General features: G+C 34.8%; 1 protein-coding gene across 2 annotated transcripts in view; it reads right to left on the reverse strand.

The window, feature by feature from the left end:
• The window catches only part of RALGAPA2 (Ral GTPase activating protein catalytic subunit alpha 2), a 192,922-nt gene that overhangs the window by 69,228 nt on the left and 101,053 nt on the right, over positions 1-22,641 (reverse strand). For both annotated transcript variants that reach the window (XM_081950241.1, XM_081950242.1), the window contains 9 exons: positions 15,594-15,722; positions 13,731-13,856; positions 12,168-12,226; positions 11,623-11,731; positions 10,670-10,780; positions 8,498-8,566; positions 8,043-8,180; positions 7,331-7,514; positions 2,043-2,814 (listed from right to left, as the gene is read on the reverse strand). In XM_081950241.1, coding sequence (XP_081806367.1) covers positions 2,043-2,814; positions 7,331-7,514; positions 8,043-8,180; positions 8,498-8,566; positions 10,670-10,780; positions 11,623-11,731; positions 12,168-12,226; positions 13,731-13,856; positions 15,594-15,722 — 1,697 coding nt within the window. The remainder of the gene's footprint in view (positions 1-2,042; positions 2,815-7,330; positions 7,515-8,042; positions 8,181-8,497; positions 8,567-10,669; positions 10,781-11,622; positions 11,732-12,167; positions 12,227-13,730; positions 13,857-15,593; positions 15,723-22,641) is intronic.

The raw sequence follows: 22,641 nt of genomic DNA on the forward strand, positions 1-22,641 counted from the left end.
CTTATCATTGAAGAATAAATTGGAAAATAATTATTTCCTTTCCGCCCCAATGTATTACTCATAAATGCTGAATGCTGAAGCCAAATGACAACTATAGTTCATATCAGAATTTTAATTAGTAAATAGCAACTTAAGCATGGCCTATTAGTTTGACTATAATAAAAATTTAATCCATTTAGGTTGAATTGCTATGCCAATCTAACTTCAGGAGAGGCACTGAGATTATTTTTAGAAGCCCCTATTATCACCCTTTAACCACATGGATAGAAGTAGCAATCTCACTTGAATTACACTAATTAACGCAATTTATTTCCCACTTTTGTGATCTTTGCTCAGATCTGTCCTTCATTAAGGAGGCCAAGAAAATATTAAATTGGAAGGGGAAGAATGATTTTGCTGTTAATTTTTATTCTTGAATTACCCAGGAGGCATTTTCCACCTTGTGGTAGCATTCCTTTTTGTGTTTAAAGACTCCAATCTTTAAAACCTTCTCAGAGGGAGGAGCTATCTGTCTCCCAAACCAGACCGAGAGAGCAAGATTAGCCCTCAACCTCATACGTTTTTTTAAATCTGTAATTTACTTCAGTAAAATGCAGAGAATCAGGATGCATATAGTTAAACTATGAAATTCACTGTCAAAAGTTGTGGTAATGGTAGAAAAAAAGTTTTGTAAGGGATCAAACTATCAATTTTCTTTTTAACTTTTGGGATGTGTGTTTTTTAATGTTGTACGCCGCCCTGAGTCCTTTGGGAGAAGGGCGGCATATAAATCCAATAAAAACAAAACAAAACAAACAAAACAAATTCCTATTAATAATTGATATTTGTTTACTATTTTCTAGTACGCAGAAAGTCTTAGATACTGTCTGCTGAGAAGCAATCTAGAATAGAATAGAGCTGGAAAGGAGCTTGGAAGTCTTCCAGTCTGGCCCCCTGCTCAAGCAGGAGACCCTATACCTGGGATGGTGAACCTATGGCACGTGTGCCACAGGTGGCACGCAGAACCCTCTCTGCAGGCACCTGAGCCGTCACCCAGCTCAGCTCTACTGCGCATCTGCATGCACCTCCCACTGGCCAGCTGATTTTCAGGTCTCTGCTGCACATGCAGGAGACATGCGTGCACGTACAGGGGGGTCTCACATGCACATGTGCAGGGGGTAGCACGGGAGGGGGTGCCCCCCACACCCCATGTTTGGCCCCAGGAGCCTAGCAGGGAGGAACCCTTTTTTTAAGACAGGGCTTGCCTGCAAGTTCCAGGAAGAGATCATTCCAAGGTGGAAAATGTTTTGTGCACAACTCAGAAAAATAAACAGAAAGAAAGAAAAAGGAAACAGCAGCAGCAATGAATAATAAAAACGTAATGGTACAGAAAACTCTGAAAAACTCCACAAACTTAGCAGTTGATACTAGCTGCCAAATTATGTTGAATTACAACAGGGAAATAGATTTTTCCTTTTCTTTTACAGAGAGTAGATCTGATTGGAATTCTGGAAAGGCACCAACTATATCCCCCCCTTTCCACAATAAAGAGCTCCATGTACCCTGTTCTGCAAGTGATGGGAGAGTAGTCCTAGTACTTCTTTCATAATAGATACTGAGTGCCTGACCATTTAGAGGCAGCTTTTAAAAAATAATAAACACCCCCCCCCCTCGCTCACTGTACAAACTGAGTTAGAAGAAGAGGTTGATTTGGTTCTTCTCTACATAAAAAAGGCTTAGCTTTCCTCTTTTCTTCAGAAATAAGTATCACTTGAAGATCCAACCTTACCTAAGATAACTCTTTACTAAGGAAGAATAGGGAACCTTTAGAAAACTTGTGACTAAACATTGGACTATCTTAAGAGAGAGAGAATGTAAACAAGGGCAGAATGACCTCTCCTTCTCCTTGGATACTAATTAGAAGTTGGACTTTAACTCAGTAAAAATTGCTCTCTCCCATTGGGTAAGGAAAAGTAAAAAGCCTTTTAGTCCACTACTACTGGGAAAGGCACTAATGTTCCTCCCCACCCCCTCAAAATTCTTAGAGTACTGTGAATGCTTACCTTTTTTCCCACGAATTCATTCCTAAGTCATTTAGCAAAAGCCTACATAAATGAAATGGTGACTGTGGCAGAGCAGATCTTGGCATCTTCTGATTTTCACTTTTTGTATTATGATTCAGATGGTATCCATGAGCATATTCATTTTCTATACAACTTTGCTGCATTATTGCTTCAATTATATCATTAGCTTGGGCGTGACTCATGACAGACGGGGATGGGGATGGCTCATTTAATTTTATTTGTGGATGTAAAAGACACTCAGGACTACTACTGCCAATCTTTTCTAGCAACCTATCAAGAGCATCTTCTCCATCATCTATCTGAATGAAATCAGTTGGAGACTCAAAGTTCTGCTTATTTTTTTCCATAGCCACAGAGAATTTTCTGTTCATCTGATCTACTGAACAAGCAGCTAATGGTCCATACATCAATTGTCCATCCCATGAATATTTTCCAGAGATATCCCTAACAATTACTCTTACTTCTGAGAATGAGTCTTCCAATTCATCAGCCATTCCCCTTTTTGAAGGAATCTGGAGGTAAGAAATGACAGCATTGTCATTAAATTCAAAGATCTGTAAATTGGGGCTTCGGAAGATTTCAGGTGAGAGTTCAGAAGATTCCATACAAGAATTGCTGTGATTTTCACTGATAAGACTATGTAGAACAGCAGGTCCTTCAGTTAGAGGATAATGGCCCAGATTGTTAACTAGATGTGCCTTAATCATTCGTGCTGTCAGTGGTATTAACTCCAAGCTTCTCCGCTTCATTTCTGAAAATAGTTAATCATAACAATGATTATAATTTTAAAAAATAAAACAGCCTACAAAAACACATACACACCCTTTTCAATTTTGAAATTTAGGACAAGATACATTCTCAATTTTTATAAATTTCTAAAATGAGAAGGTACAAGTTGTACAGTCTGACAAGAAATTAACTAATAATATAATTTTAAGAATAGTATCTAAAGATATGCTATTTGTGGATTTGAAACTAGATAGGTTTGCTCCAAGTATATTTAAAGATACCACATTATTTAACCATACATTGAAAACTGAAGAATATTAGAAACATTTTTTCATAAATCTACATAAGAGAGCAAAAGATCAGGAGCAGATTATTATTTCAAATCATCTGCAATAACTGTTTAATTTGTTCCTATCTGTGATGCTGTGATACTTTGGCAACAATATGCAAGGTGTGTGGTCCAGACTGAAGTCTACTGCATCAGTTCCCAGCCTTTCCAGCTTGGCATCCTAGCTCGATGTGGGGTCGGGTGACTGGCAGGCACACGCATGCACAACAGCTCAATTTATGCAAACAGTGGGCGCTGGCGCCTTCCACTAATGCAAATGGAGTTTTGCACATAAGCAGATGGTGTTTGTGTTTGCGCAAAAAGTTCCAGTCACACGAGCAGAGGGCGCTTCTGCTCACATGCAAAATTCCACTCTTGCAAGTGGAGGGCACTGCCACATTCATGTGAATGGAGTTTTATGCATGACCGCAAATGCCCTATGCTCACATGAGTGGCGTTTTATGCGCAAGCACAAGTGTGCTATGCTCGCGTGAGATGAGCTTCATGCATGTGGGCTTCCCATCTCTCCTGCGCCTGTTTCGAATAGGCTGCTGCCCGGTAATTGGCCCTATTGCTTCCCATCTTTCTGTTCCAAGAAAGCGGCAGCCAATTGTTTTCCTTCCTTTAGGCAAAGCTTAATGCACATAAACAGTTATTTTTTAAAAAAATATTTATTTACATACATTTATCATGTCAATTTAAATTTATTTACATAAGAAAAAAGAATGGAGATGGAGCCAATCAAATGATAAATTTGATTATATTGCTGCTGCCATGGGGTAAATGGAAAGAAAGGAAGGAAGGAAGGAAGGAAGGAAAGACAGACAGACAGACAGACAGAAAGAAAAGGAATCAATTGGTCAATTGGTCTTACAAGTCACATTATCCTGGGATATATATAATCAGAGAACTGGCACTTTAAGAAGTAATAGTAGAAGTGGATCAGAGTTTGACAAAAACAGCTAAAGTAATAAGAATAAGTAGTTGAAATAACAAAAATGTGAAAAAGTCCATCCTTAACTTTATAGTGTTCTAATGTTCTAAGGTTGGATTATACTTAAGAAGAAAAAGGAACTGGCAATAAGGCATAAGTAAGTATTTAAAATTTGTTTAAACTTATGATGAACTGGTTTCTAAAGCTGTGAGCTTTGTACATTGTCCCCAGATAGGAAATAACAATCAAACCTAATTGTTATATTTCCAACAGTGTTTTGAATATGTATTATATACTTTGACGATCAACACTGCATAATATACTAACTAAAAAATTCTCATGCCAGTTTTTCCTAACGATAATATTCACAGTAAATTTAATATCCACCTTCTATCAATATTTCCTTTATTGCATACCAATTTTCCTGTAATTAATATTTCTCTCTGAATTAATAAGCTCTTACTAGGTAAAGCTGTTCGCCTCTGTGCTATTTTACTTTTGATGTTAAAGGGAAGGCCTAGAAATTATTACAAAGCAAATGGTTCACAAAACAGGATTTTTTATTTTAAAAGCAGTTGTGGTGCATTTTGATGCATTTGGATATATAACTTTTTATTATTACATGTTTGTGTGTTTGGGTATATGTCCCTTATACATATGTACTATACATACGTATATCGCATATATGAAAAAGGATATATAGGGTGACATATTAAGAAAGTTATCTGAATTTGAAATGCTTCTACCACACAGAATATATCCTAATGCAAATACGCATACATTATCTATTAACTATTAATCTCTCCCTGCTGCTTCTTTAACTGCAAGCTCTCTACATTGATTTAAGATTAATAAGCAAACTGTTAAGATATCAGCTATCAATTGCTTACTTTAAAAGTGGAATAGGAAAAAATCCTTGCACCAATTTCAATTGCATTTGTAGGAAGGGTAAGTTGACAGGTCTGACTATTTTAAAAAGGAAATACATTGATACAACGGAAGACTAAAAGGAAATGAACTTTATGAGGTAGCAAAATTTTAATATGTATTTTATATTAATAAGGAAAATATATATGAATTGTACTGTGAATTGTCTAAGTAAAGGCATCTTTTATACATAATAATTGAGTTTATCTATTAAAATAGTGGATATATTTTATTTGTAGAACAATAATAAGCAAATTATTTCTGTTATTTGTTTCAGATAAGAGTTTCATTTATGAAATCTGGTTACAAAGAAAAAAATCTTCAAATTTAGAGAGATACAGTATGAGAAGTCTGTTGTTCCCAATTTTTTTTATTTTTATGCAGATATTATCTTCAAAAATATTTAAAAACCACTACATAGGCTAGAAATTAATTAGCACTGCAGCAGTTATGTGTAGGATTATACACGTGTCTTCTCAGTATGTGCAAATTCTCCAACTTAAATAAAAGTGAAGCACCACACACACACACACACACACACACACACACCTTAAATCTCAAAAGATTGACAAACCTCATGGTGCTCTCATCTTAAGCCTTAATTATTTATTCATACATTTTCCATTACACCTTCTTCTCTAGGAGCTCAAGATGGTATGCATGGCAACCTCCTCCTCCCTCAGATTATCCCCAATTAGATTGGGTTTGGTCACTCAATGAGCTCCACAGCGAGGTAGGGATTTAATCTTGATCTAAACCAATACACTACACTGGCCCTCTGGAGATATGGGACAAAGAATCCCAAAACGTAGTGAGGTTTGATTATCCTATAATATTTTGATTATTTTAAACACAGCTTTGATACAATACTAATACCATACCATACTGCAGTTTTCTAGTAGGGTACAAAATGTCCCTGGTGGAGAGACTGAATGACACCATGAAATATTATTCTTAAGTTTTCTTCTGGGTTATTATAAACCATGAACCTCAGCACAAACACAACTAAAATTATTGAGTTCTAGATTATTATTGGAAACGCCCTCTATAAAACCTTGTTGCCAAATATTATAATGAAAGAATGATTAGGTTTCCCGTATTTGCATATGTCAGCACAGGATTTTATCTAAGTATGAAAACTATTCCAAAAGTAATATTTATTGAAAAGGAAGATTCTTCCTTGTCTTGTTGTAGCTCTTTCAGAAAGTATTGCATGATGGCCCTCAAGAAAGATTTGAAATGTGGACACTAAATTATAGTGACAGAAGAGAAAGACATTCAGGTGGAAGCAACTTGCATCAGAACATACTCCAACATGCTGCCTCCAAATTAAAGAGGAGGGTGGAGGAGGGTGCAGTCGGGCTGGGGGAGGAGGTTAAGGCAGTCCAGAAGGGGAATATAGAATTGGAAAATTTTATGGCAAAGATAGAACTTGAAAGAATGTCCTTCTTTCTCAGATTCCAGAACCTACCGGAGACAGAAGATGAAGATCTTAAGGATATCATGAGTACAATTTTAGCAGAATATATTAAAAGAGATAAAGATAAAGTTGTGGTGGGATATGGATCTGGTTTACAGAATTCAGCATATGCCAGAACACATAATGTTCCAAGGGAAGTACATGTTAAATTTCTTAGGAAGACCATGAGGGATGAGATTCTAGGGGCTCAAAGGGGGGGGGGGGAACCACTAAAATATAAAGATAAAGAAATTGCCATTCTTAAGCAAATTCCAAAAAAAATAAGAAATAAGAGGAGGAAGTATTCCTACTTATCAAAGAAATTATATAATAAAGGGATTTGGTTTAGATGATTATTGCCAGAAGGAATGTTGATCTTCTGGGAGGGAAACAGAATTAGAATTAACACAGTTGTGTAGGCAGAGGCCTTCATTAAAAAACATAGTGTCCTCCTAGAGGACGAAAATATAAGAGGTAGTGAAAAAGGCGACAATACACAGGACATGAAGGAGGGAAGGGCTGCGGCTCCGCCTGGGGACAGGGGGGAGGGAACAATATTGTAAAGACTCAGGTCACAAAAATAAATATATCTGGAATATCATTGTAATTGTTGATATATTAGAAAGTGGCAAAAGAGATGATTGAACACATGGTTGATATAATGTATAATAAGATGCTGTTTCTGCTTATATTTTATCTATTGTTCTTTCCTTTCTGTGAAAGTTGTGAGAATTGGAGAGATTTCTACCTCTAGCACGATGGAGTTGCCTAAAGTTTTTGTATATCCACCTATCCTTTTCCCATAAATCTTGTAAAATATATATTTTTCTTTTCCAAAGAGTTTTCAATGAAAAATAAAAGATGCTGTTCCCTTTCAAATTATTTGTTACCTTCAGCAACAGTGAGCAAATTATTCAGGTCTGCAGAAGACTGAACCAGAATTACTTCAGAATTCCTGACATTTCCTAGAGGCATAAAGGGATCATATATCTCACTGGAGAGATCGGCAAGACTTAAAAGATAATGGCTTTGCTGGGTGTACAGGCTTGAACCATAAACACAACAGTTCAGGATCTGCAGTAAAACAAAAAAACCATATATAAAATGAAATACCATGAAGTTATTCAAGAGAAAGCACCTTAGGGATGTTGAACTTGAGCTTCTAATTGTTATGAACATTACTAAATTAAACATAAAACTGCTTGAGTAATTCCTAAAAAAATATCTTTTAAAATGGAATATATATAGATATAAGGAAAAAGCCATAATCTCAAATAGGGTATTGAAATGATACTGAAAACTTGTTCTATTTCACATTTGAAATACATGAATATAGAAAATAAATGGGACAATGATACATTTGAAAATGTATCTAATACAAGAGCAATCGAAAGGAATTAATAATGTCCAAAGCACATATTTTAAAGACAAAACTGGTGTAACAGTATGGGCAGGATCTCAGAGAGCTGTACACAAAGTCTGACGTAGTTCATCAATCAAAACTAATGGCTTTTTTGTAATTGTGTTTCGATTCAGTATGGTGCTATTCATATACATAGTTATCAGGAAGTGAAGTATTTAGGTACAACAATTCATGCTTACCCTATAAATATAATCAAGCAATGGAGTATTAGAAGAATACTGATTTTCAAAATTGGAAGTAAATACAGGCTCCAACAGTATCTTCACTGGCAATGTCATGCACCAATCCAATAAACAAAGTAACAATGAGACTATAAACTAAAACAGAAAAATGTCCAAATATTAGTTACACTTAGAAAGTTGTAAAACCTGATTAAACAAAATTAAATTTATCAGGAAATATATGATATGCAATCAAAAGAATATGATCTGAAAAATCTATGAACAAATACCATTCATTCATCAGCACTAAAGTTATTACCGATAATCTATTTGAACTCTAAGCTAAAATTTGCTCTCTTCCCTGAAAACAGCAATTATCAATTATACAAGCCAAATTGCCCAATTTAAACATTAGCTCTTCGTGTTAACTATGCGATATTGAGACAAAAGAAAGGCATCTAATCATTACACACCTTTTTATCACTTTCCACAGAAGAATATTCTGCACTTGGTAACAGAAATGCAATAGTGGCAACAAGGACCTGTGACAAAGCAATTTTGAAATAAATTTACAGAAATATTCAGTTTCCCAGTCAAAGCATCGGGCAGCTCAAAAATATCAGTGAAATATGAATTATTACTTTGTCATTATTTACCATTTATCTTTTTTCTTCAACTCTATTGCCTAAATGATTATCAAAGTTTCCAAGAGGAAAAATAAAATTTTGTACTAATGTGATTTTCTTTTCCTTCACAGATTTGCAGTCAGCTAAATCTCTTGAATTTGCAAAGATCAGCTTAAAGCCCTAGAACCATGATGGCAAACCTATGGCACACGTGCTACAGGTGGCACATGGAGCCATTTATTAAGGCACACAAGGCGTTGCCCTGTCAGCTCCAGTGTGCATGTGCGTTAGCCAGCTGACTTTGGCCTTCTTTTGAGGCGTTTTTCACCCTCCGGAGGCTTCCTTGAAGCCTCTGGAGCGCGAAAAACCGACCCTAAGGGCAAACCAGAAATTCAGGAACAGACTTCCGGGTTCCCCGTAGGTCCGTTTTTCGCCCTCTGCAACTTCAGGCTTCCCTGAAGGTTCCAGATGGCAAAACCTGGCCCTAAGAGCAAACCACAAGTGTCTTCTGGTTTGTCCATAGGACCGTTTCTCCGGAGCCTTCAGGGAAGCCTCCTGAAGTCCAAAATCAGCCCTATGAACAAATTGAAAGTCACATTCCTAAACTTTTGGGTTCCCCGTAGGTCTGTTTTTCGCCCTCTGAAGGCTTCAGTGAAGCTCCTGATGCCTCTGGGGGCCAGGGAGGCTGTTTTCGCCCTCCCAAGGTCCTAGAAAGACTCTGGAGCCTAGGGAGCGTGAAAAAAACCATGCCAAAAGCAGGGGGTGCTGGTCGCACGAACATGCATGCACGGGGTTGGTGGTGGTGGTGTTGCGCACATAGCATTATGTGTATGGCATGCCCACACATGCCCGCCCTGCTGTTGGCACGGGAGTCAAAAAAGGTTAGCTATCACTGCCCTAGAACATCCTGCAAAAACTTTTTATCAATGTTGCAGTAGCTGATGATATGTTTATAATGAATAATGATTACATGAATGGACATATGAGTAGCTAAAATAGAAAAGGTAGTCCCAAAGATAGCAGACGATCTCATCCCTGGCTAATGAAATGAGTAAAGATTCCTCTGACACTTAATTTCTGATGCTTTGATATACTTGGAATGTTTGCAAATGATGGACTTACATAAATTTTGTCCAACATTTTCCTGTTAAATGAAAGCAGGTGAAGTTTTATACAATCTGAAGAGAAGCCAGATTAAGAAATAAGTTCCCAACTTTCTAAATACAGATATTTTGATCTAAAGAAATCTATGTCCAACATATCAGCACTGGCCCTCAGAATGAACTAAATTCATTGTCCTCCAGAAGGAGGGAGGCAAAGTTTGGTATGATAAAAAACCAAATTAACTTTTGGTAAAAAGTAAGGATTTGGATGCAATTCATTGTCATGAAAATGCAACCCTGAGACAGAAATATAACTTTAAAAATCTGTAAGTAGATGCGACTACCACTAAAATGAGAATGAACTGTTTCTAGAAATTTCTAAAGGCTAGAAAGAGTAGCACTATTAAAATATAGCTGACGTTCCAAGTAGAGAACTAATTAATGTAATAATTCTTTACAATGTTTTAAAGATTAAGATATAAAAGAAAACTATGAAAAAAACCTCAATTGTAATTTCTGAAATAGGTATATTTAAAAATGGAACCAGCAAAATATTGGTTCCTGCACCATATTTTGTGGGTTATTAGAAAGAGAATAAACCCTAATTAGCTTATATGCTTTGTAGTAAATTGCAGCCAGATGGCTTTGGCAGCAGAGGGAGAGAGGACTCAAATACACCACTACAGAATTACTAGTGTTATATCTGCTGAGAGGGACATAGAACATGAAGTGGTTTGTGTTTTCTAAAAACATTTTATAATTATTTTAAACAGCTACTGAAGTGCACAGCATCTCCATTAGCATAGGAGGATTAAAATGTGTCTGCTCCAAATAAGGCATTACATTTCACTTAAAAAGCAAGCATTATAAACAAATACCAATTTCCATATATAACTATTTTGGAAATGAAACATACTTCAATAATTTTTTGAGGTAGAGAAATGTTGTATTTCTGTAGTTTTTCCCAGTAAGATGTCAACAACTGGAAGATATCACATGCTGCTTGTGCAATCTGCTTGTTAGAAAACTGCAAAAATGAAAAACAAATTAATAAGAAATAAAGAACCAATACCATCACAAGTGGATTGTTGTATTTTGAAAAATTTCTTTCTCACTATCACTACATAAATTAACATTAATAAACAAAATAACATTAAATTGGCCTCTCTGCATTATGTGACTTTATATCCAAGGGTAAACGATGCTACAATTTCAATCAACCGTGATTTAGGCCAGCAGGTGGCTTTTCCCATTTGACTCTGTAAACAGCTTAGAGTGCTGTAAAACACTATGAAGCGGTATATAAGGGCTATTGCTAAGTGCTACTTTCCTTAGAATACCTTAAGAAGGAATGGAGTTAACAATTCTCAAAACAGTTGTGTCCCTAGTAGAATTACTATGCTAAACCCATTTGCTAAAAAAAAGAAATCTCAGTCACAGAGGGTAAGGAAGTTTTTTGCTTTGTTTTTAAACATGAGAAACTGAAAATAGGTTATTATTTCAATAGAATTACATAATTCTTTTTGCTATGCTGCAACTCAGCAAATAATGACTATATATAAAATCCAGGTACATCATCCCAAAACAGTCTTTCGTATGTTTTATTAACTCTACAAAAGCTTGAATTATAACAGTTTTATTTAGATATCAGAAGACTTGTTGCTCTAAAAGCTTATTCATAGTAAATAATTTGTAAATACATAATTCACTGTCTCTAATAAATGACAAATGTTTCTGATATTTTCAAAAACATAATAATAGACCAAATAAATGAACCTTCTGAATAACTTAAAGAATTCCAAGTGAATACTCTTTGTTTTTGGTCAGCCCACAGTTGAATACACTTAAAATCATTTGCTATGCTTGTACCTTTAGTGTCACACCAAAAACATTTATTGCATCTTTTACTTGAGGATGGTTGGTACAGTTCACAAGTTCTTCACATATCCAAAGCCCAAGACAACAAAGGGCTAAATACCTTAAAAAAAATTGCTTTGATAAGTCACAAAGTCATCTATATTTTTTTATAGTAGTAGGGTCTTTAAATTGAATTATAAATAATCACCATGCATAACGTTCAGATTGTCTCTATTTTAGGGTAAATGTTTTTTGGTTTTTTTTTAGTGCTAAATGCAAGCCTTAACATTTCTGCCACAAAAAGCAATGTTTGGTCTTTTGCCAAAGTTGTATTCATTTTTTATATTTATACTCTAGCTTTATGATGTTAAGGGTCTTATTCTACATGTAAGGACAATGAAATTACAATTATTTTTTGCCCTCTTCTGTGAGCCGTTGGCTTTACTTTTTTTGTCTGTAATTTACTTTGAGGTGAAATTTGTCTTTCTTTCACCAATATACTGTATGTTCTTTAATTATATTTTGTAACATTTTGTTTTGTTTCATTCAGGTTTTACCTTGAAGCTTCACTTGGTTCCTCTGTGGCATTCTTTAAAAGATTATTTATGAGGCAAAGCTAGAAGAAGAAAATACAATAACAAAGTATTTCTAGATTTTTGCTTTTTTTCAATAAAATTAAGTAACAAAACTTAAAGACAAATAAAGTTAATAAACTCATTGGACATTTCTTAAATCAATAAATGAACAGTATTCGACATCAATTCTGAAAACTGCTACTTAATAAATAATTACAAAATAGCAAATATTATTCTATTTAAACCTTGTTAACATTTGTTTTTGTGGGAAAATGGCAACATTGACCCTCAAAATAGCACACCTGACCTCACTGTAACTATCATTTCTCTGCAAAGGTGTAAACTCTTCTGAAAGCTACCAGCAGCTTAATTAAAAGTATTTTTTTTCCAAATTCAGGAATACATAGTGTTATCCATTAGAAATATATTATGCGTGTTATAAAGGACAATAAATATTTTTTAAAATACCATTTCCTTAAAGAATCAGGAAAAAGTAGAACTTCTAGGTGGACATTGGCGATGCTACCAAATAAATACATTGTGCAGCTCTTTTAAAGTTCTTCCACTTTTCTGAGCCAATGGATAAACTTACATTTTTGAGATGATGGTTTAAGTAATTTCACACAAGAGCTGCCATAGGAAAATAGCATACACCAGCAGGCAAACAAAGCATCAGTGTATGCATTCATCACCTTATTTTCTAAGATAAAATTCAGCAGTACTATTGGCAATAAAGTTATGCTGGAAGCTGTACTTTGAATGCTATGCAAAACATTTAAAGGAAAACTTGTGGGAATATTATTGAAACATCTCAATTATATTATTAAACTTGTCTGTATCATGAAAAACTGTCCCCATCAAAACAAAAAGGCTGTGCAGAGATAAGTCAACATGTGGATGAGGGAGAGCAACTACCTGATTAAAGCTTTGGAAGTATTCTTTGAGTATATCTATACTCACACTCTAACCCTAACCCTAACTTTAACCTGATTTATATCCCAAACCCACTGGTTAACGCTAAGCCTTAACTATATATTATATTGAGAAATATTTTATTTGTCTTATAATTTCATTAAACTAGTTTCAGTGAATAAAACTAAACACTGAAGGATAAATATGCATAAACACAAAACAATTTTTCTTTAATTTTTCCCCATACTATTCCTGATTCAATTTCATTCCAAAAAACATTTAATTCTTTGGCATTTCCTCATGGGGAGCTGTTTCAATGCCTTAATCATTTTGGTTCTCCTTTGACTCATCTTTTCCATTTCTAAAATATCATTTAAGATATAACTATTCTGGCTCTAAGTTGCCAATGAACTGTTTATCACATGTGCATTAAGATCTAAATCCCTTTTGGTATCTCAACACAATTTTTTTAAAATAATATTTTCTATATCATTTAAAAGTAAGAGAATAGCACAAGTTTATGCATGGCACTCCAACACATAGTATACAATATATTAAATGCAACACTTATTTCAGGAAGGCAGCCTGACTACCTATTATCATATAGATCAGCTCACAAAGAAAAAAAATTACTTTGACATCTGCAGTTCCTGTTGTGATTCCTGCTTCAGTAACAGATGATAACAATAAGATGTCTTGGTAAAGGTTAGGGAAGCAAATCAGAGATCCAAGAATAGTATTTGCTTCTAAGCGAGGAGCCTGTAACAAACAAATGCATATGTTTATATTGCTATATTAATAAAAAATAGATCCTGGTAATATCAAAGCAGAAGCCAGTGGTTAAGGCTCCAGTCTAGAAACAGGGAGACTGTGAAGTCTAGTACTGTCTTAGGCATTACAGGCAGCTGGGTGACTTTGGGCCAGTCACTCTCTCTCAGCCCAACCACCCTCACAGAGATGTTGTGGGGAAAATAGGAAGAGCTTTAACACTAAAGCTTTGATGTGTCTCTTATATCAAAATGGCAAAAAATTGATAGTATAACTAGAAGAGCATCCAAAGGCCACAAAAGGAAGGACTGGGGTCCATAAATTCCTTTCCCTTGAACATTTTCAACAACAGTCAATATACCATAGAGGGAAGAATTCACAAGTTTCAGGTACTGTTTGATACCATTTCATTTATTCATCAATGTTTGCTTCTCTAACGAAATTGGCTTGAATTAACAGAAAACTTCAGTAATTAACAAAATCTCTAATTACATAAATATTTATGAATATTCAATCTTTGATGCTTGAAGACACCCACAGAACATTGAATTCCACTGCCAATTTCTGATATCACAGACAGTCCTTGACACAGGACCCCAATTAGGACTGGACGTTCCACCATAAATAAGTGCAATATAAAGTGAACCATCGTGTAAACTGGACCTGATTTTATGTCTATTTTTAAAGTGGCCGTTAAGTGAATATTTCTTCCCAATTGTCTTTGCTTGTGGGAAGCTAGCTAGGAAGGTTGCAAAATTCAATTACATGAGTACAAGATGCTACAATCATCATAAATACAAGCTAGTTGCCAACTACTCAAATTGTGATCGTGATTGTGGGGGTTGTATGACAGATACAACTTTGTGGATGGATCATAGTATTTTTTTCCAAATCACTGTAACTTTGAACAATTGTTAAATGAACAGTTGTAAGTTGTGGACTTCATGTACCCAGAAAAACAATTCGGGGAACAAATATAATTTGAGGGAAGAAAAAAAAATGTTACCACAAAATAACTTTCAACTGAACAATTTTTGAATTCCTTATATGTTTGACTAAACTGCATGATACAGAAGGAAAAAAGTATTCATTTTTTCTTTAAATGGTATTTTTCATCAAAATGACATAACATTTCCAGATGTTCTTCTGCAACTACAAAAGATTGCACCTGCAAATGTAAGATGGACTGCATAAATTGCCATTTTTGAAAATTTCTCTTTCTCAATGAACAAGTGATTAATTTCTGACCAGATCAGAAATTGAAACATGAACATAAAAATGAATGAATTAAAAATGAGAAATTTATTCACATCTCAATCAAGTAAATTATCATTTCATAGCTAAAACAAATGACATCTAGAAAGCTCATTTGTTCTGCTTATATTTATTTTCAAAAAGACTGCATTTCCTAGCATTCAACTTAATATTATTAATATTATTATTAATAAAAATATTCTACTTCAACAACATGAGTTCTGGCTTCACTATGTAACTGACAATGGGAAGTGATCAACAAGATATTTTATACTGTCAATCAGAAAAGAGATATCATAATGAAAAATATACTGCTATCTTGAAATTTGAGATGTTTGGCAAGTTCTTATTTGAAAAAAAAAAATATCCAAACATAATTCTGCTCCAATGTCACACTGCATTAATGAGTTAATACTAAGAGTAAGAAAATCTGCACACTGTTAACAATCATACACTGAACCCTGACTTACTTACCTCCAACATGTTTGTACTAAGAATTCTAGTTGTCGCTGTTATGAAGTCTCTTATTAGCAGTGTAAAGCCGGGTAAGTCCAAGAAGAAAAAGAATGGGGAGCAGTGTTTGATGATAGTGTTCAAAACATCCTGAAAAGGGGAAACAATGAAATGTATGAATAAGTTAAGAATTTTTCATTTGTCCTTAAAATCAGTATCCTGTTCTTAGGTAATAGATCATAGGCGAAAGATGCTCTGGTTCATGAGGACAAATGTACTGCATACTGCAAGAAACCTAGTTTTTTTTAAATACAACTGGCTGTTATATGCAGAGTACAGGTAGGGATGGGCAGCTGAGATCATCTTCATTCTGGAAAGGAAAGTTAAACATATAGATATAATGCCTACTTTGAAGTAAATATATTTCAATATTAAAAATGATTCTTTCAGTATTTATATATGAATTTTAAAATTCACACATGCATGAAAGGTCCTTGGTGCTCTTTGAGCTTGGCTGTTTTCTTGCAAATATTTTATCAAACTAGGTAATATCATCAGACAAATGCTGAAGATGTTGCCTGCTTTGGGTGATGAAATATCTGCAAGAAAACAGCCAAGCTCAGACAGCACCAAGGGTCCCACCAAGGGCCCCTCATTTCAACTCTGAGCTACAAATATTCTCCTTTATTGGTACACATGAATGTATCCTCATTTCAAAATAACATATTGCCTGAGGAAATATCAGCAATACACAGTAACACAGTAATATAAAAAAATGGGAACCTACAAGATTCCAATAATGTTCAGAGGTGCAAGAAATGTACTAACATGGGGAGGAACACAACCCTAATTGACAATATTTTTCTTATATTCTCCTCTCAGTCTGGTAAAGGAAACCCATAGGCAGGAAATCCATAGTAGCAGGACACCCCACCCACCCCCATCCATGTCTAAAAAGCTACCATAATAAACTTTTTGCCAAATAAACAATAAAAATAGCAATGTGATGTTACTCCTCTTTTTTGCAACCATAGACCAACACAGCTCTTCCCCGATGTCTAAAACCTGAAAGGCTTATTTCAGATTTTGAAGATTAGTTTTCCAGCTTCTTTCACAAATGTAGAGTTATAGATGACATGTGACATGTGTTATGTCAAATGGGAGTGCAGAAATGCATATGGCTTTTCCAACTCTGTCTTCTTTTCCTACAATACCATGTCTTGGTCTGTTGGATTAAATTTGGGTCTGTTGCTAGAAAGCTGATCAGATCCTGCCTTAACAAGAGTGACTGCTGGAAATAATCTAATAATCTGGCTCTACAAGATTTTTTCCACTTCTGTTCTGCATTTATGCTATAACTATTCTCAAGGCAAGTTCTTCAAATGGAAAAGGAATGCTACTTCTTCTAACCCTATAGGCAAAAGAAAATAATAATTATTAGACAAAAAGGTAGAAAATAGACAGGAGGCAAACTTCATAGTTAAACCTTCATATGAAAACAATTTAAATCAAAGAAAAAAATTAAAATATTTTTGATATAAATTACATTCTTCTTCCTCTGTGTTATGCTTCCACTGTGGATTTGTAAAAGCCCTGCAGTTTTGTGGGTTTTTTTCTCTAACAAGACTGATATTCAGGAAATGTTAGATAAAAAATGTTACTCCATATGACTAAAACTTTACGGTTTTATTCACTGATAATAAACAGAAACAGATTTTTCTCAAATATTGACTAAAAGGTAAATAAATGTTAGCATCACAACACACAGCATTTCCCCATTGAAACATCACTTCAGTTAATGTTCAAACTGGTTTTAATCACTTCCCATGTTACAATTTAAAGGCAGTATCAGTCAATGCAAACATTCTAAAAGAATGAGCAGATGGAGACTGGAGTCATGAAGTGGCTGGTAAACTCCTGTTCTGAAGGCAGAACAAAAGACCCACCTTTTCCATAATTACTGGACTGATTAATGCATTGCGTTTTCTCACAGCACACCTGTAATTATTGAGAGGTAAGCATTGTGCTGTGTGCCTAGTGTCTGAACCAGCTCTATAGCAGCAGATGGGGCTACATCTCTGTTGACATATGTTACAATAAAATGACTCATGAATCTTGGCATGAAAGGCAGAGTGCAGCATTTTAAAAGATTAATAAATTCGAATTGTTAATCTTGCTGTCTTCTTTCATTAAAGCCATGTGTCCATAAAAAGATTCCAAAGTATTTTTCAAGTAGAGGCTAAAGCCACATTACATGAATGGACTAAAACTTCACTTTCCTTCTAAAGTGAGAGGTGTTTGGGTCTGGGCCCTTTGGGAGTCTATGAAACAAAGGGCACAAGACACTGTAAAGTTCTCCTATGCAAGTCTTAATTGAATGAATGGAACTTGAGCAAACACATTCATGGCACATTGCAGCAAGTTGCTTCTATAGCTGAACCCAGTTATCATCTACGCTGTATATGTTTAAAATCATTCACTGGTAGCATAAACAGGTATGCATTATTTTAAAAATAAATCATAATAAATCATTGTAAGCTTTTTAATTTCTATGGTTCAATATACTGACTTTCTTGAATTGCAATATTGTGCTAAATATAATAGAACTGATTATATAAAATTTAAGAACAACAATATATCCACTTGTGAATCTCTTCAAAATCTCTTCTTTGAGATTAAACTGAAGGACTAAATAACAAGATAATGAACATGAACATGATATTCGGTATCAATGTTGTGGAAGCACACTATTGCTGATATATGCAAATCAGTTAAGTCATTAGGGTGTCACAGGATCTTAAATATATTTGTTACTCATTTGTTTAATTATGTCTGATTCTTCATGACCAAACAAGCATCAATTATCTAGTTTCATTTGTGAGTAATTGCTTAGGTTCTTGTAAGCTCATGTTTGTTTCATCAGTAATAGTTTGTAATTACTTCATCTTCTGTCAAGCTTTTTTACTTGCTGTTGATATTTACAAGTGTTAGGGTCATCTTCAATAACTCTTTTTTTCACATTAAATGTCCAAAATACCTAAGCTAGCTGCAATATTCATGCTTCCAGTGAAAACACTACTTCTTTTAATCTAGTATTAAATTATGTATTCATCTAGTAGTCCAAGGTGTTCTCAACAATTTTTTCTAGCACGAAAATCCATCATCAAGCTTTTATTTTGGATTTTCTGTTACTATATGCACAGAAAAATATGTATGAACAGCAATGTGAATAGTGAATGCAATTTATAAGACTACCTTCAGGGCTCACATCTCTGCTGTATTTGCATTTGATAAAACAGCAGCACTGCTTTAAAAAAATGAATGATGTTGAAGAGAAAATAATGTGTTACGTAAGCCCTTTTGAATTTTTACATACATACATACATACATACACACACACACACACACACACAAACACACAATTCATTTCATTGGGCTCTTTATCCAGTGTTAAGACATGTGGATCACCAATTTTTAAACCTCATTGCTTATGTCTGGAAGCTTTTATATTACATTATATATTAAAAAGCTAAAAGAAATAAATTTAAAAATAAGTCCCACTAAATTCAGTAGGACTTATCCTTGGTACAACTTCCCCAAAGATACAGTACTGAAATCAGTGCCATTCCTATTGATCTCAAAGCAGATCTATAGCTGTTTAGAGGGAGTAGGATGTTACTGTTTGAAAGCTTGATTATTCTTTATGGAAGATTCCCTTAGATCTGCTCTCTCTAGGGTAGCGGGAAATATTCCTCTGGGACTAAATGATTAACTAAATTACTGACCAAATCCAGAAGGTATAGGAAGCAGAGAATTTAAACCCAGAAAATGGTTAGGTGGACTAACGTTAGCTTAAACATACACAGGTACTTGTGGATGAAGATCTAGCTAGAAATAAGAGTAGAAATATGTAAGAGTAGAAACCAGGTAAGAATTTCTACAGAGCTTCTGTGAACTGGGACTCCTAATCATTGGAAATTATGCCATCCTACAACTCTCTGATCATGCTATGCTACTATGGTAGTTCTAGCCATATATATAGTCTGGCTTTGATTATCCAACAGATTTTGTTGTTCTGCATTTAAAAACAAATTCCACAGCTCAATCCTCTTTGAAGCACATAACCTCAATAAAGATGGATTACACAAATGAACCTTGGCCTGCCTAGTGACAGTGTGTGAGTAACTGACCTGAATATTTTTGCTAATTACTGTTCCAACCTATGTTTTAGATAGAATAACTACCTTTCAACAAACTTTAAAAATGGCTGTCTATAATACCAACTTAATAGCCATGTCTGATCTTGTCTCTTATACTGGAAATTAGAGCCTTGTTATTATTTCCAAACAATCTGCAACATTTACTAACTTAAAATGAAAAAAAAAACCTAGCTACAAATACAGATAAAAGTAAAGGTGCCCCTCGCACATATGTGCTAGTTGTTCCCGAGTCTAGGTGGTGGTGCTCATTGCCATTTCAAAGCTGAAGAGCCAGCGCTGTCCAAAGACATCTCCATGGTCATATGGCCGGCATGACTAAACACTGAAGGTGTACAAAACGCTGTTACCTTCTCACCAAAGTGGTCCCAATTTTCTACTTGCACTTTTACATGCTTTCAAACTGCTAGGTTGGCAGAAGCTGGGACAAGTAATGGGAGCTCACTCCGTTATGCAGAATCTTAGCCACTGAGCCACCGCGTCCCTATAGCTACAAATATAGGATCCTATTATATCTTATTTTATATTTATCATCTTGTTACCCTTTCAATTCAAAAATATCTTTAATTTTGTTTTTTTAAATCATAACTGCAATACTTTCTTGAACAACTTTATCCAATATGGTGCCAGTTGTGTTGCATTTCATCTCCAGTAATGCTGAATGAGGAGCATAAGGCTGGATGAGCCAAAGCAAACCAAGCTCTGTTGTCAAAGTTAAATGTTAGAGAAAAGTAACACTATAACTGTAGTTTTGCTATCTTTTCCATAGCCGTATGATGCCAATTCAAGGAAGCAGGGGAAAACTGCACTAGAAAACAAATTGTGTTAAGAAAATGAGGGGGGGGGGGAAGAAATGCAACTCTACATATTCCAAGTCTTATGTCGGGTTACAGCATTAATGTACCTGCCAAAATCAACAGAAAATGTAAGACAAACATGTTACTGAAATATTCTTACAATAATCAAGCTGGGTAAAATGAAACCACAAAAAGAATTGAAAATCAGATGTAGCTAGCTATTTCCAGCATGGTTTGTTAAATATCTAATCAGAATGTATTTTCTCTTGTATCCAATTCTCAGAGATTGCCCAGAGAAGTCTCTTGTGTTATGGCTTTTTTTCAGAAGTGGCTTGCCATTGCCTTTTTCTCACAGCTGAGAAAGAGTGACTGGCCTAAAGTCACCCAGCTTATTTTATATCTAAGGCAAAACTGACTGTACTGCTAAAAACAAGATGTGCTATAATTTTGTAGTACCGTATTCTTAAGTATCATGAATCATATTACTGGCTTTCAGTTTTTTTTTTTAGAATTTTATGAAACTATATTTGCATTCCCATCTTAGCTTAGTGAATATTTATTTTTCTCAAGGTTTTAGGTTGAATCTAAAACTGGTGACCTGCGGGCCAGATGCGTCACACATAAACCATGTTCATCCCAACTCCACGAAGGCAAAAAACGTCATGATACAACACATGACATCAATGTGATGTGTCAAGTTTGACACCCGTGATCTAATACATATTGCTTCTGAAGTGTATGGTTAATCAGTAATTCTTTAAAAATTCATTTTGCTGAATTTGAATTTCCGCATTCTCAAATCAGTAGCCATAATTTAATGAGTTTTGAATTCATCCCATTTGGATTAACCTTGATAAAATACTTGTAAATACGACTTTGTTAATGGGAAAAGCCTACTGGTGAGCCAAATTTAAGCAAATTGCTACTGGCAGTAATATTCCAATTTTTTTTACAACTAATTACAGGAAGAATACGTCTTGCTGATCTCAGGGACATCGCAAAGTCACTGATTGACCCAAGAGAAGTTCTTCAAGCCGGTGACAAAAAATCCAGCCATTTGGCTGATGAAGTCGGGGCGGCTCCAAAATGGAAGGATATGGAAAGAGAAAGTGTTTCCAGCTGGTGAGGAATTTTTACTGTTTTAAAAGTGACTGCCTATAAAAAAACTTAAAATTAATTTAAATTGGAAAACAGAAGAAATAAGCGGCAGAATTAAATTTGGACTGGTTTTGGACAGTGGGTTATCTTACTTTTTAAACGCTATCTTCACGGATGGAATTTATGCAAGTCTTTTAAACGAATGGATTAAGTTTTCTTCTTCTATTTTTTTTTACTATTCTCTGTAATCTATGGACTAAAATTCTCCTCTTTCATTACTGTAGGTGTTTTTCTAACTCATTTAAGAATCAGACTTTTTTTAAAACTTGAAATACAAAAAAGAAACAAAAAGAAGCAAAGAAATTGTAACATTGTAACACTGCTACTCAGAGGCTGGAGGTTTGTGTATTGGAAATGAAACACTTTTTTCACTGATTATCCTGGCTTGGCACTTCAAGGTCTCACAGCCTGTTTATAGAGAGTGATAAGAAGAAAAGCACACAGATGTTCCTTTGAAGTATATTTTTAACCAGAGAAAGGTGAAATGTTATTTTGAATCTATGCTTAATCCTGTTAAAACCTTCTAAGCTAGAGCAGCAGTGTTTGTTAGCTGAAGATAATGGCACAATTTCAACAGCAGAAAGAAGTTTTATGTGTGTAAAAGATACTCTCAGAAATACAAAATTATCAAACACACATGAGAAAAGAAGTTGGAAGTTTTAGTGCACCTAACAACAAAATATAATGAAGAAGTTGAAGATGCTAATCAAATGGAAAAAATGGCAGTTAAAATCCTAAAAATTGAAAAGGAAAATGTATATAAACAAATTAAAATTGCTGATATTTATGGTGATTGGTTTGTCTCTGAAAAGGGAAAGAGTGGAATACTGAAAGAGGAATTAAATGGAGGGGAAATCTACCCCAGATGGCAAGATACAGAAGAAGAGAAAACAAAAT

Source organism: Natrix helvetica (assembly GCF_964273705.1).
Source record: "Natrix helvetica genome assembly, chromosome: 4".
In the NCBI taxonomy this organism is placed as follows: Eukaryota; Metazoa; Chordata; class Lepidosauria; order Squamata; family Natricidae; genus Natrix; species Natrix helvetica.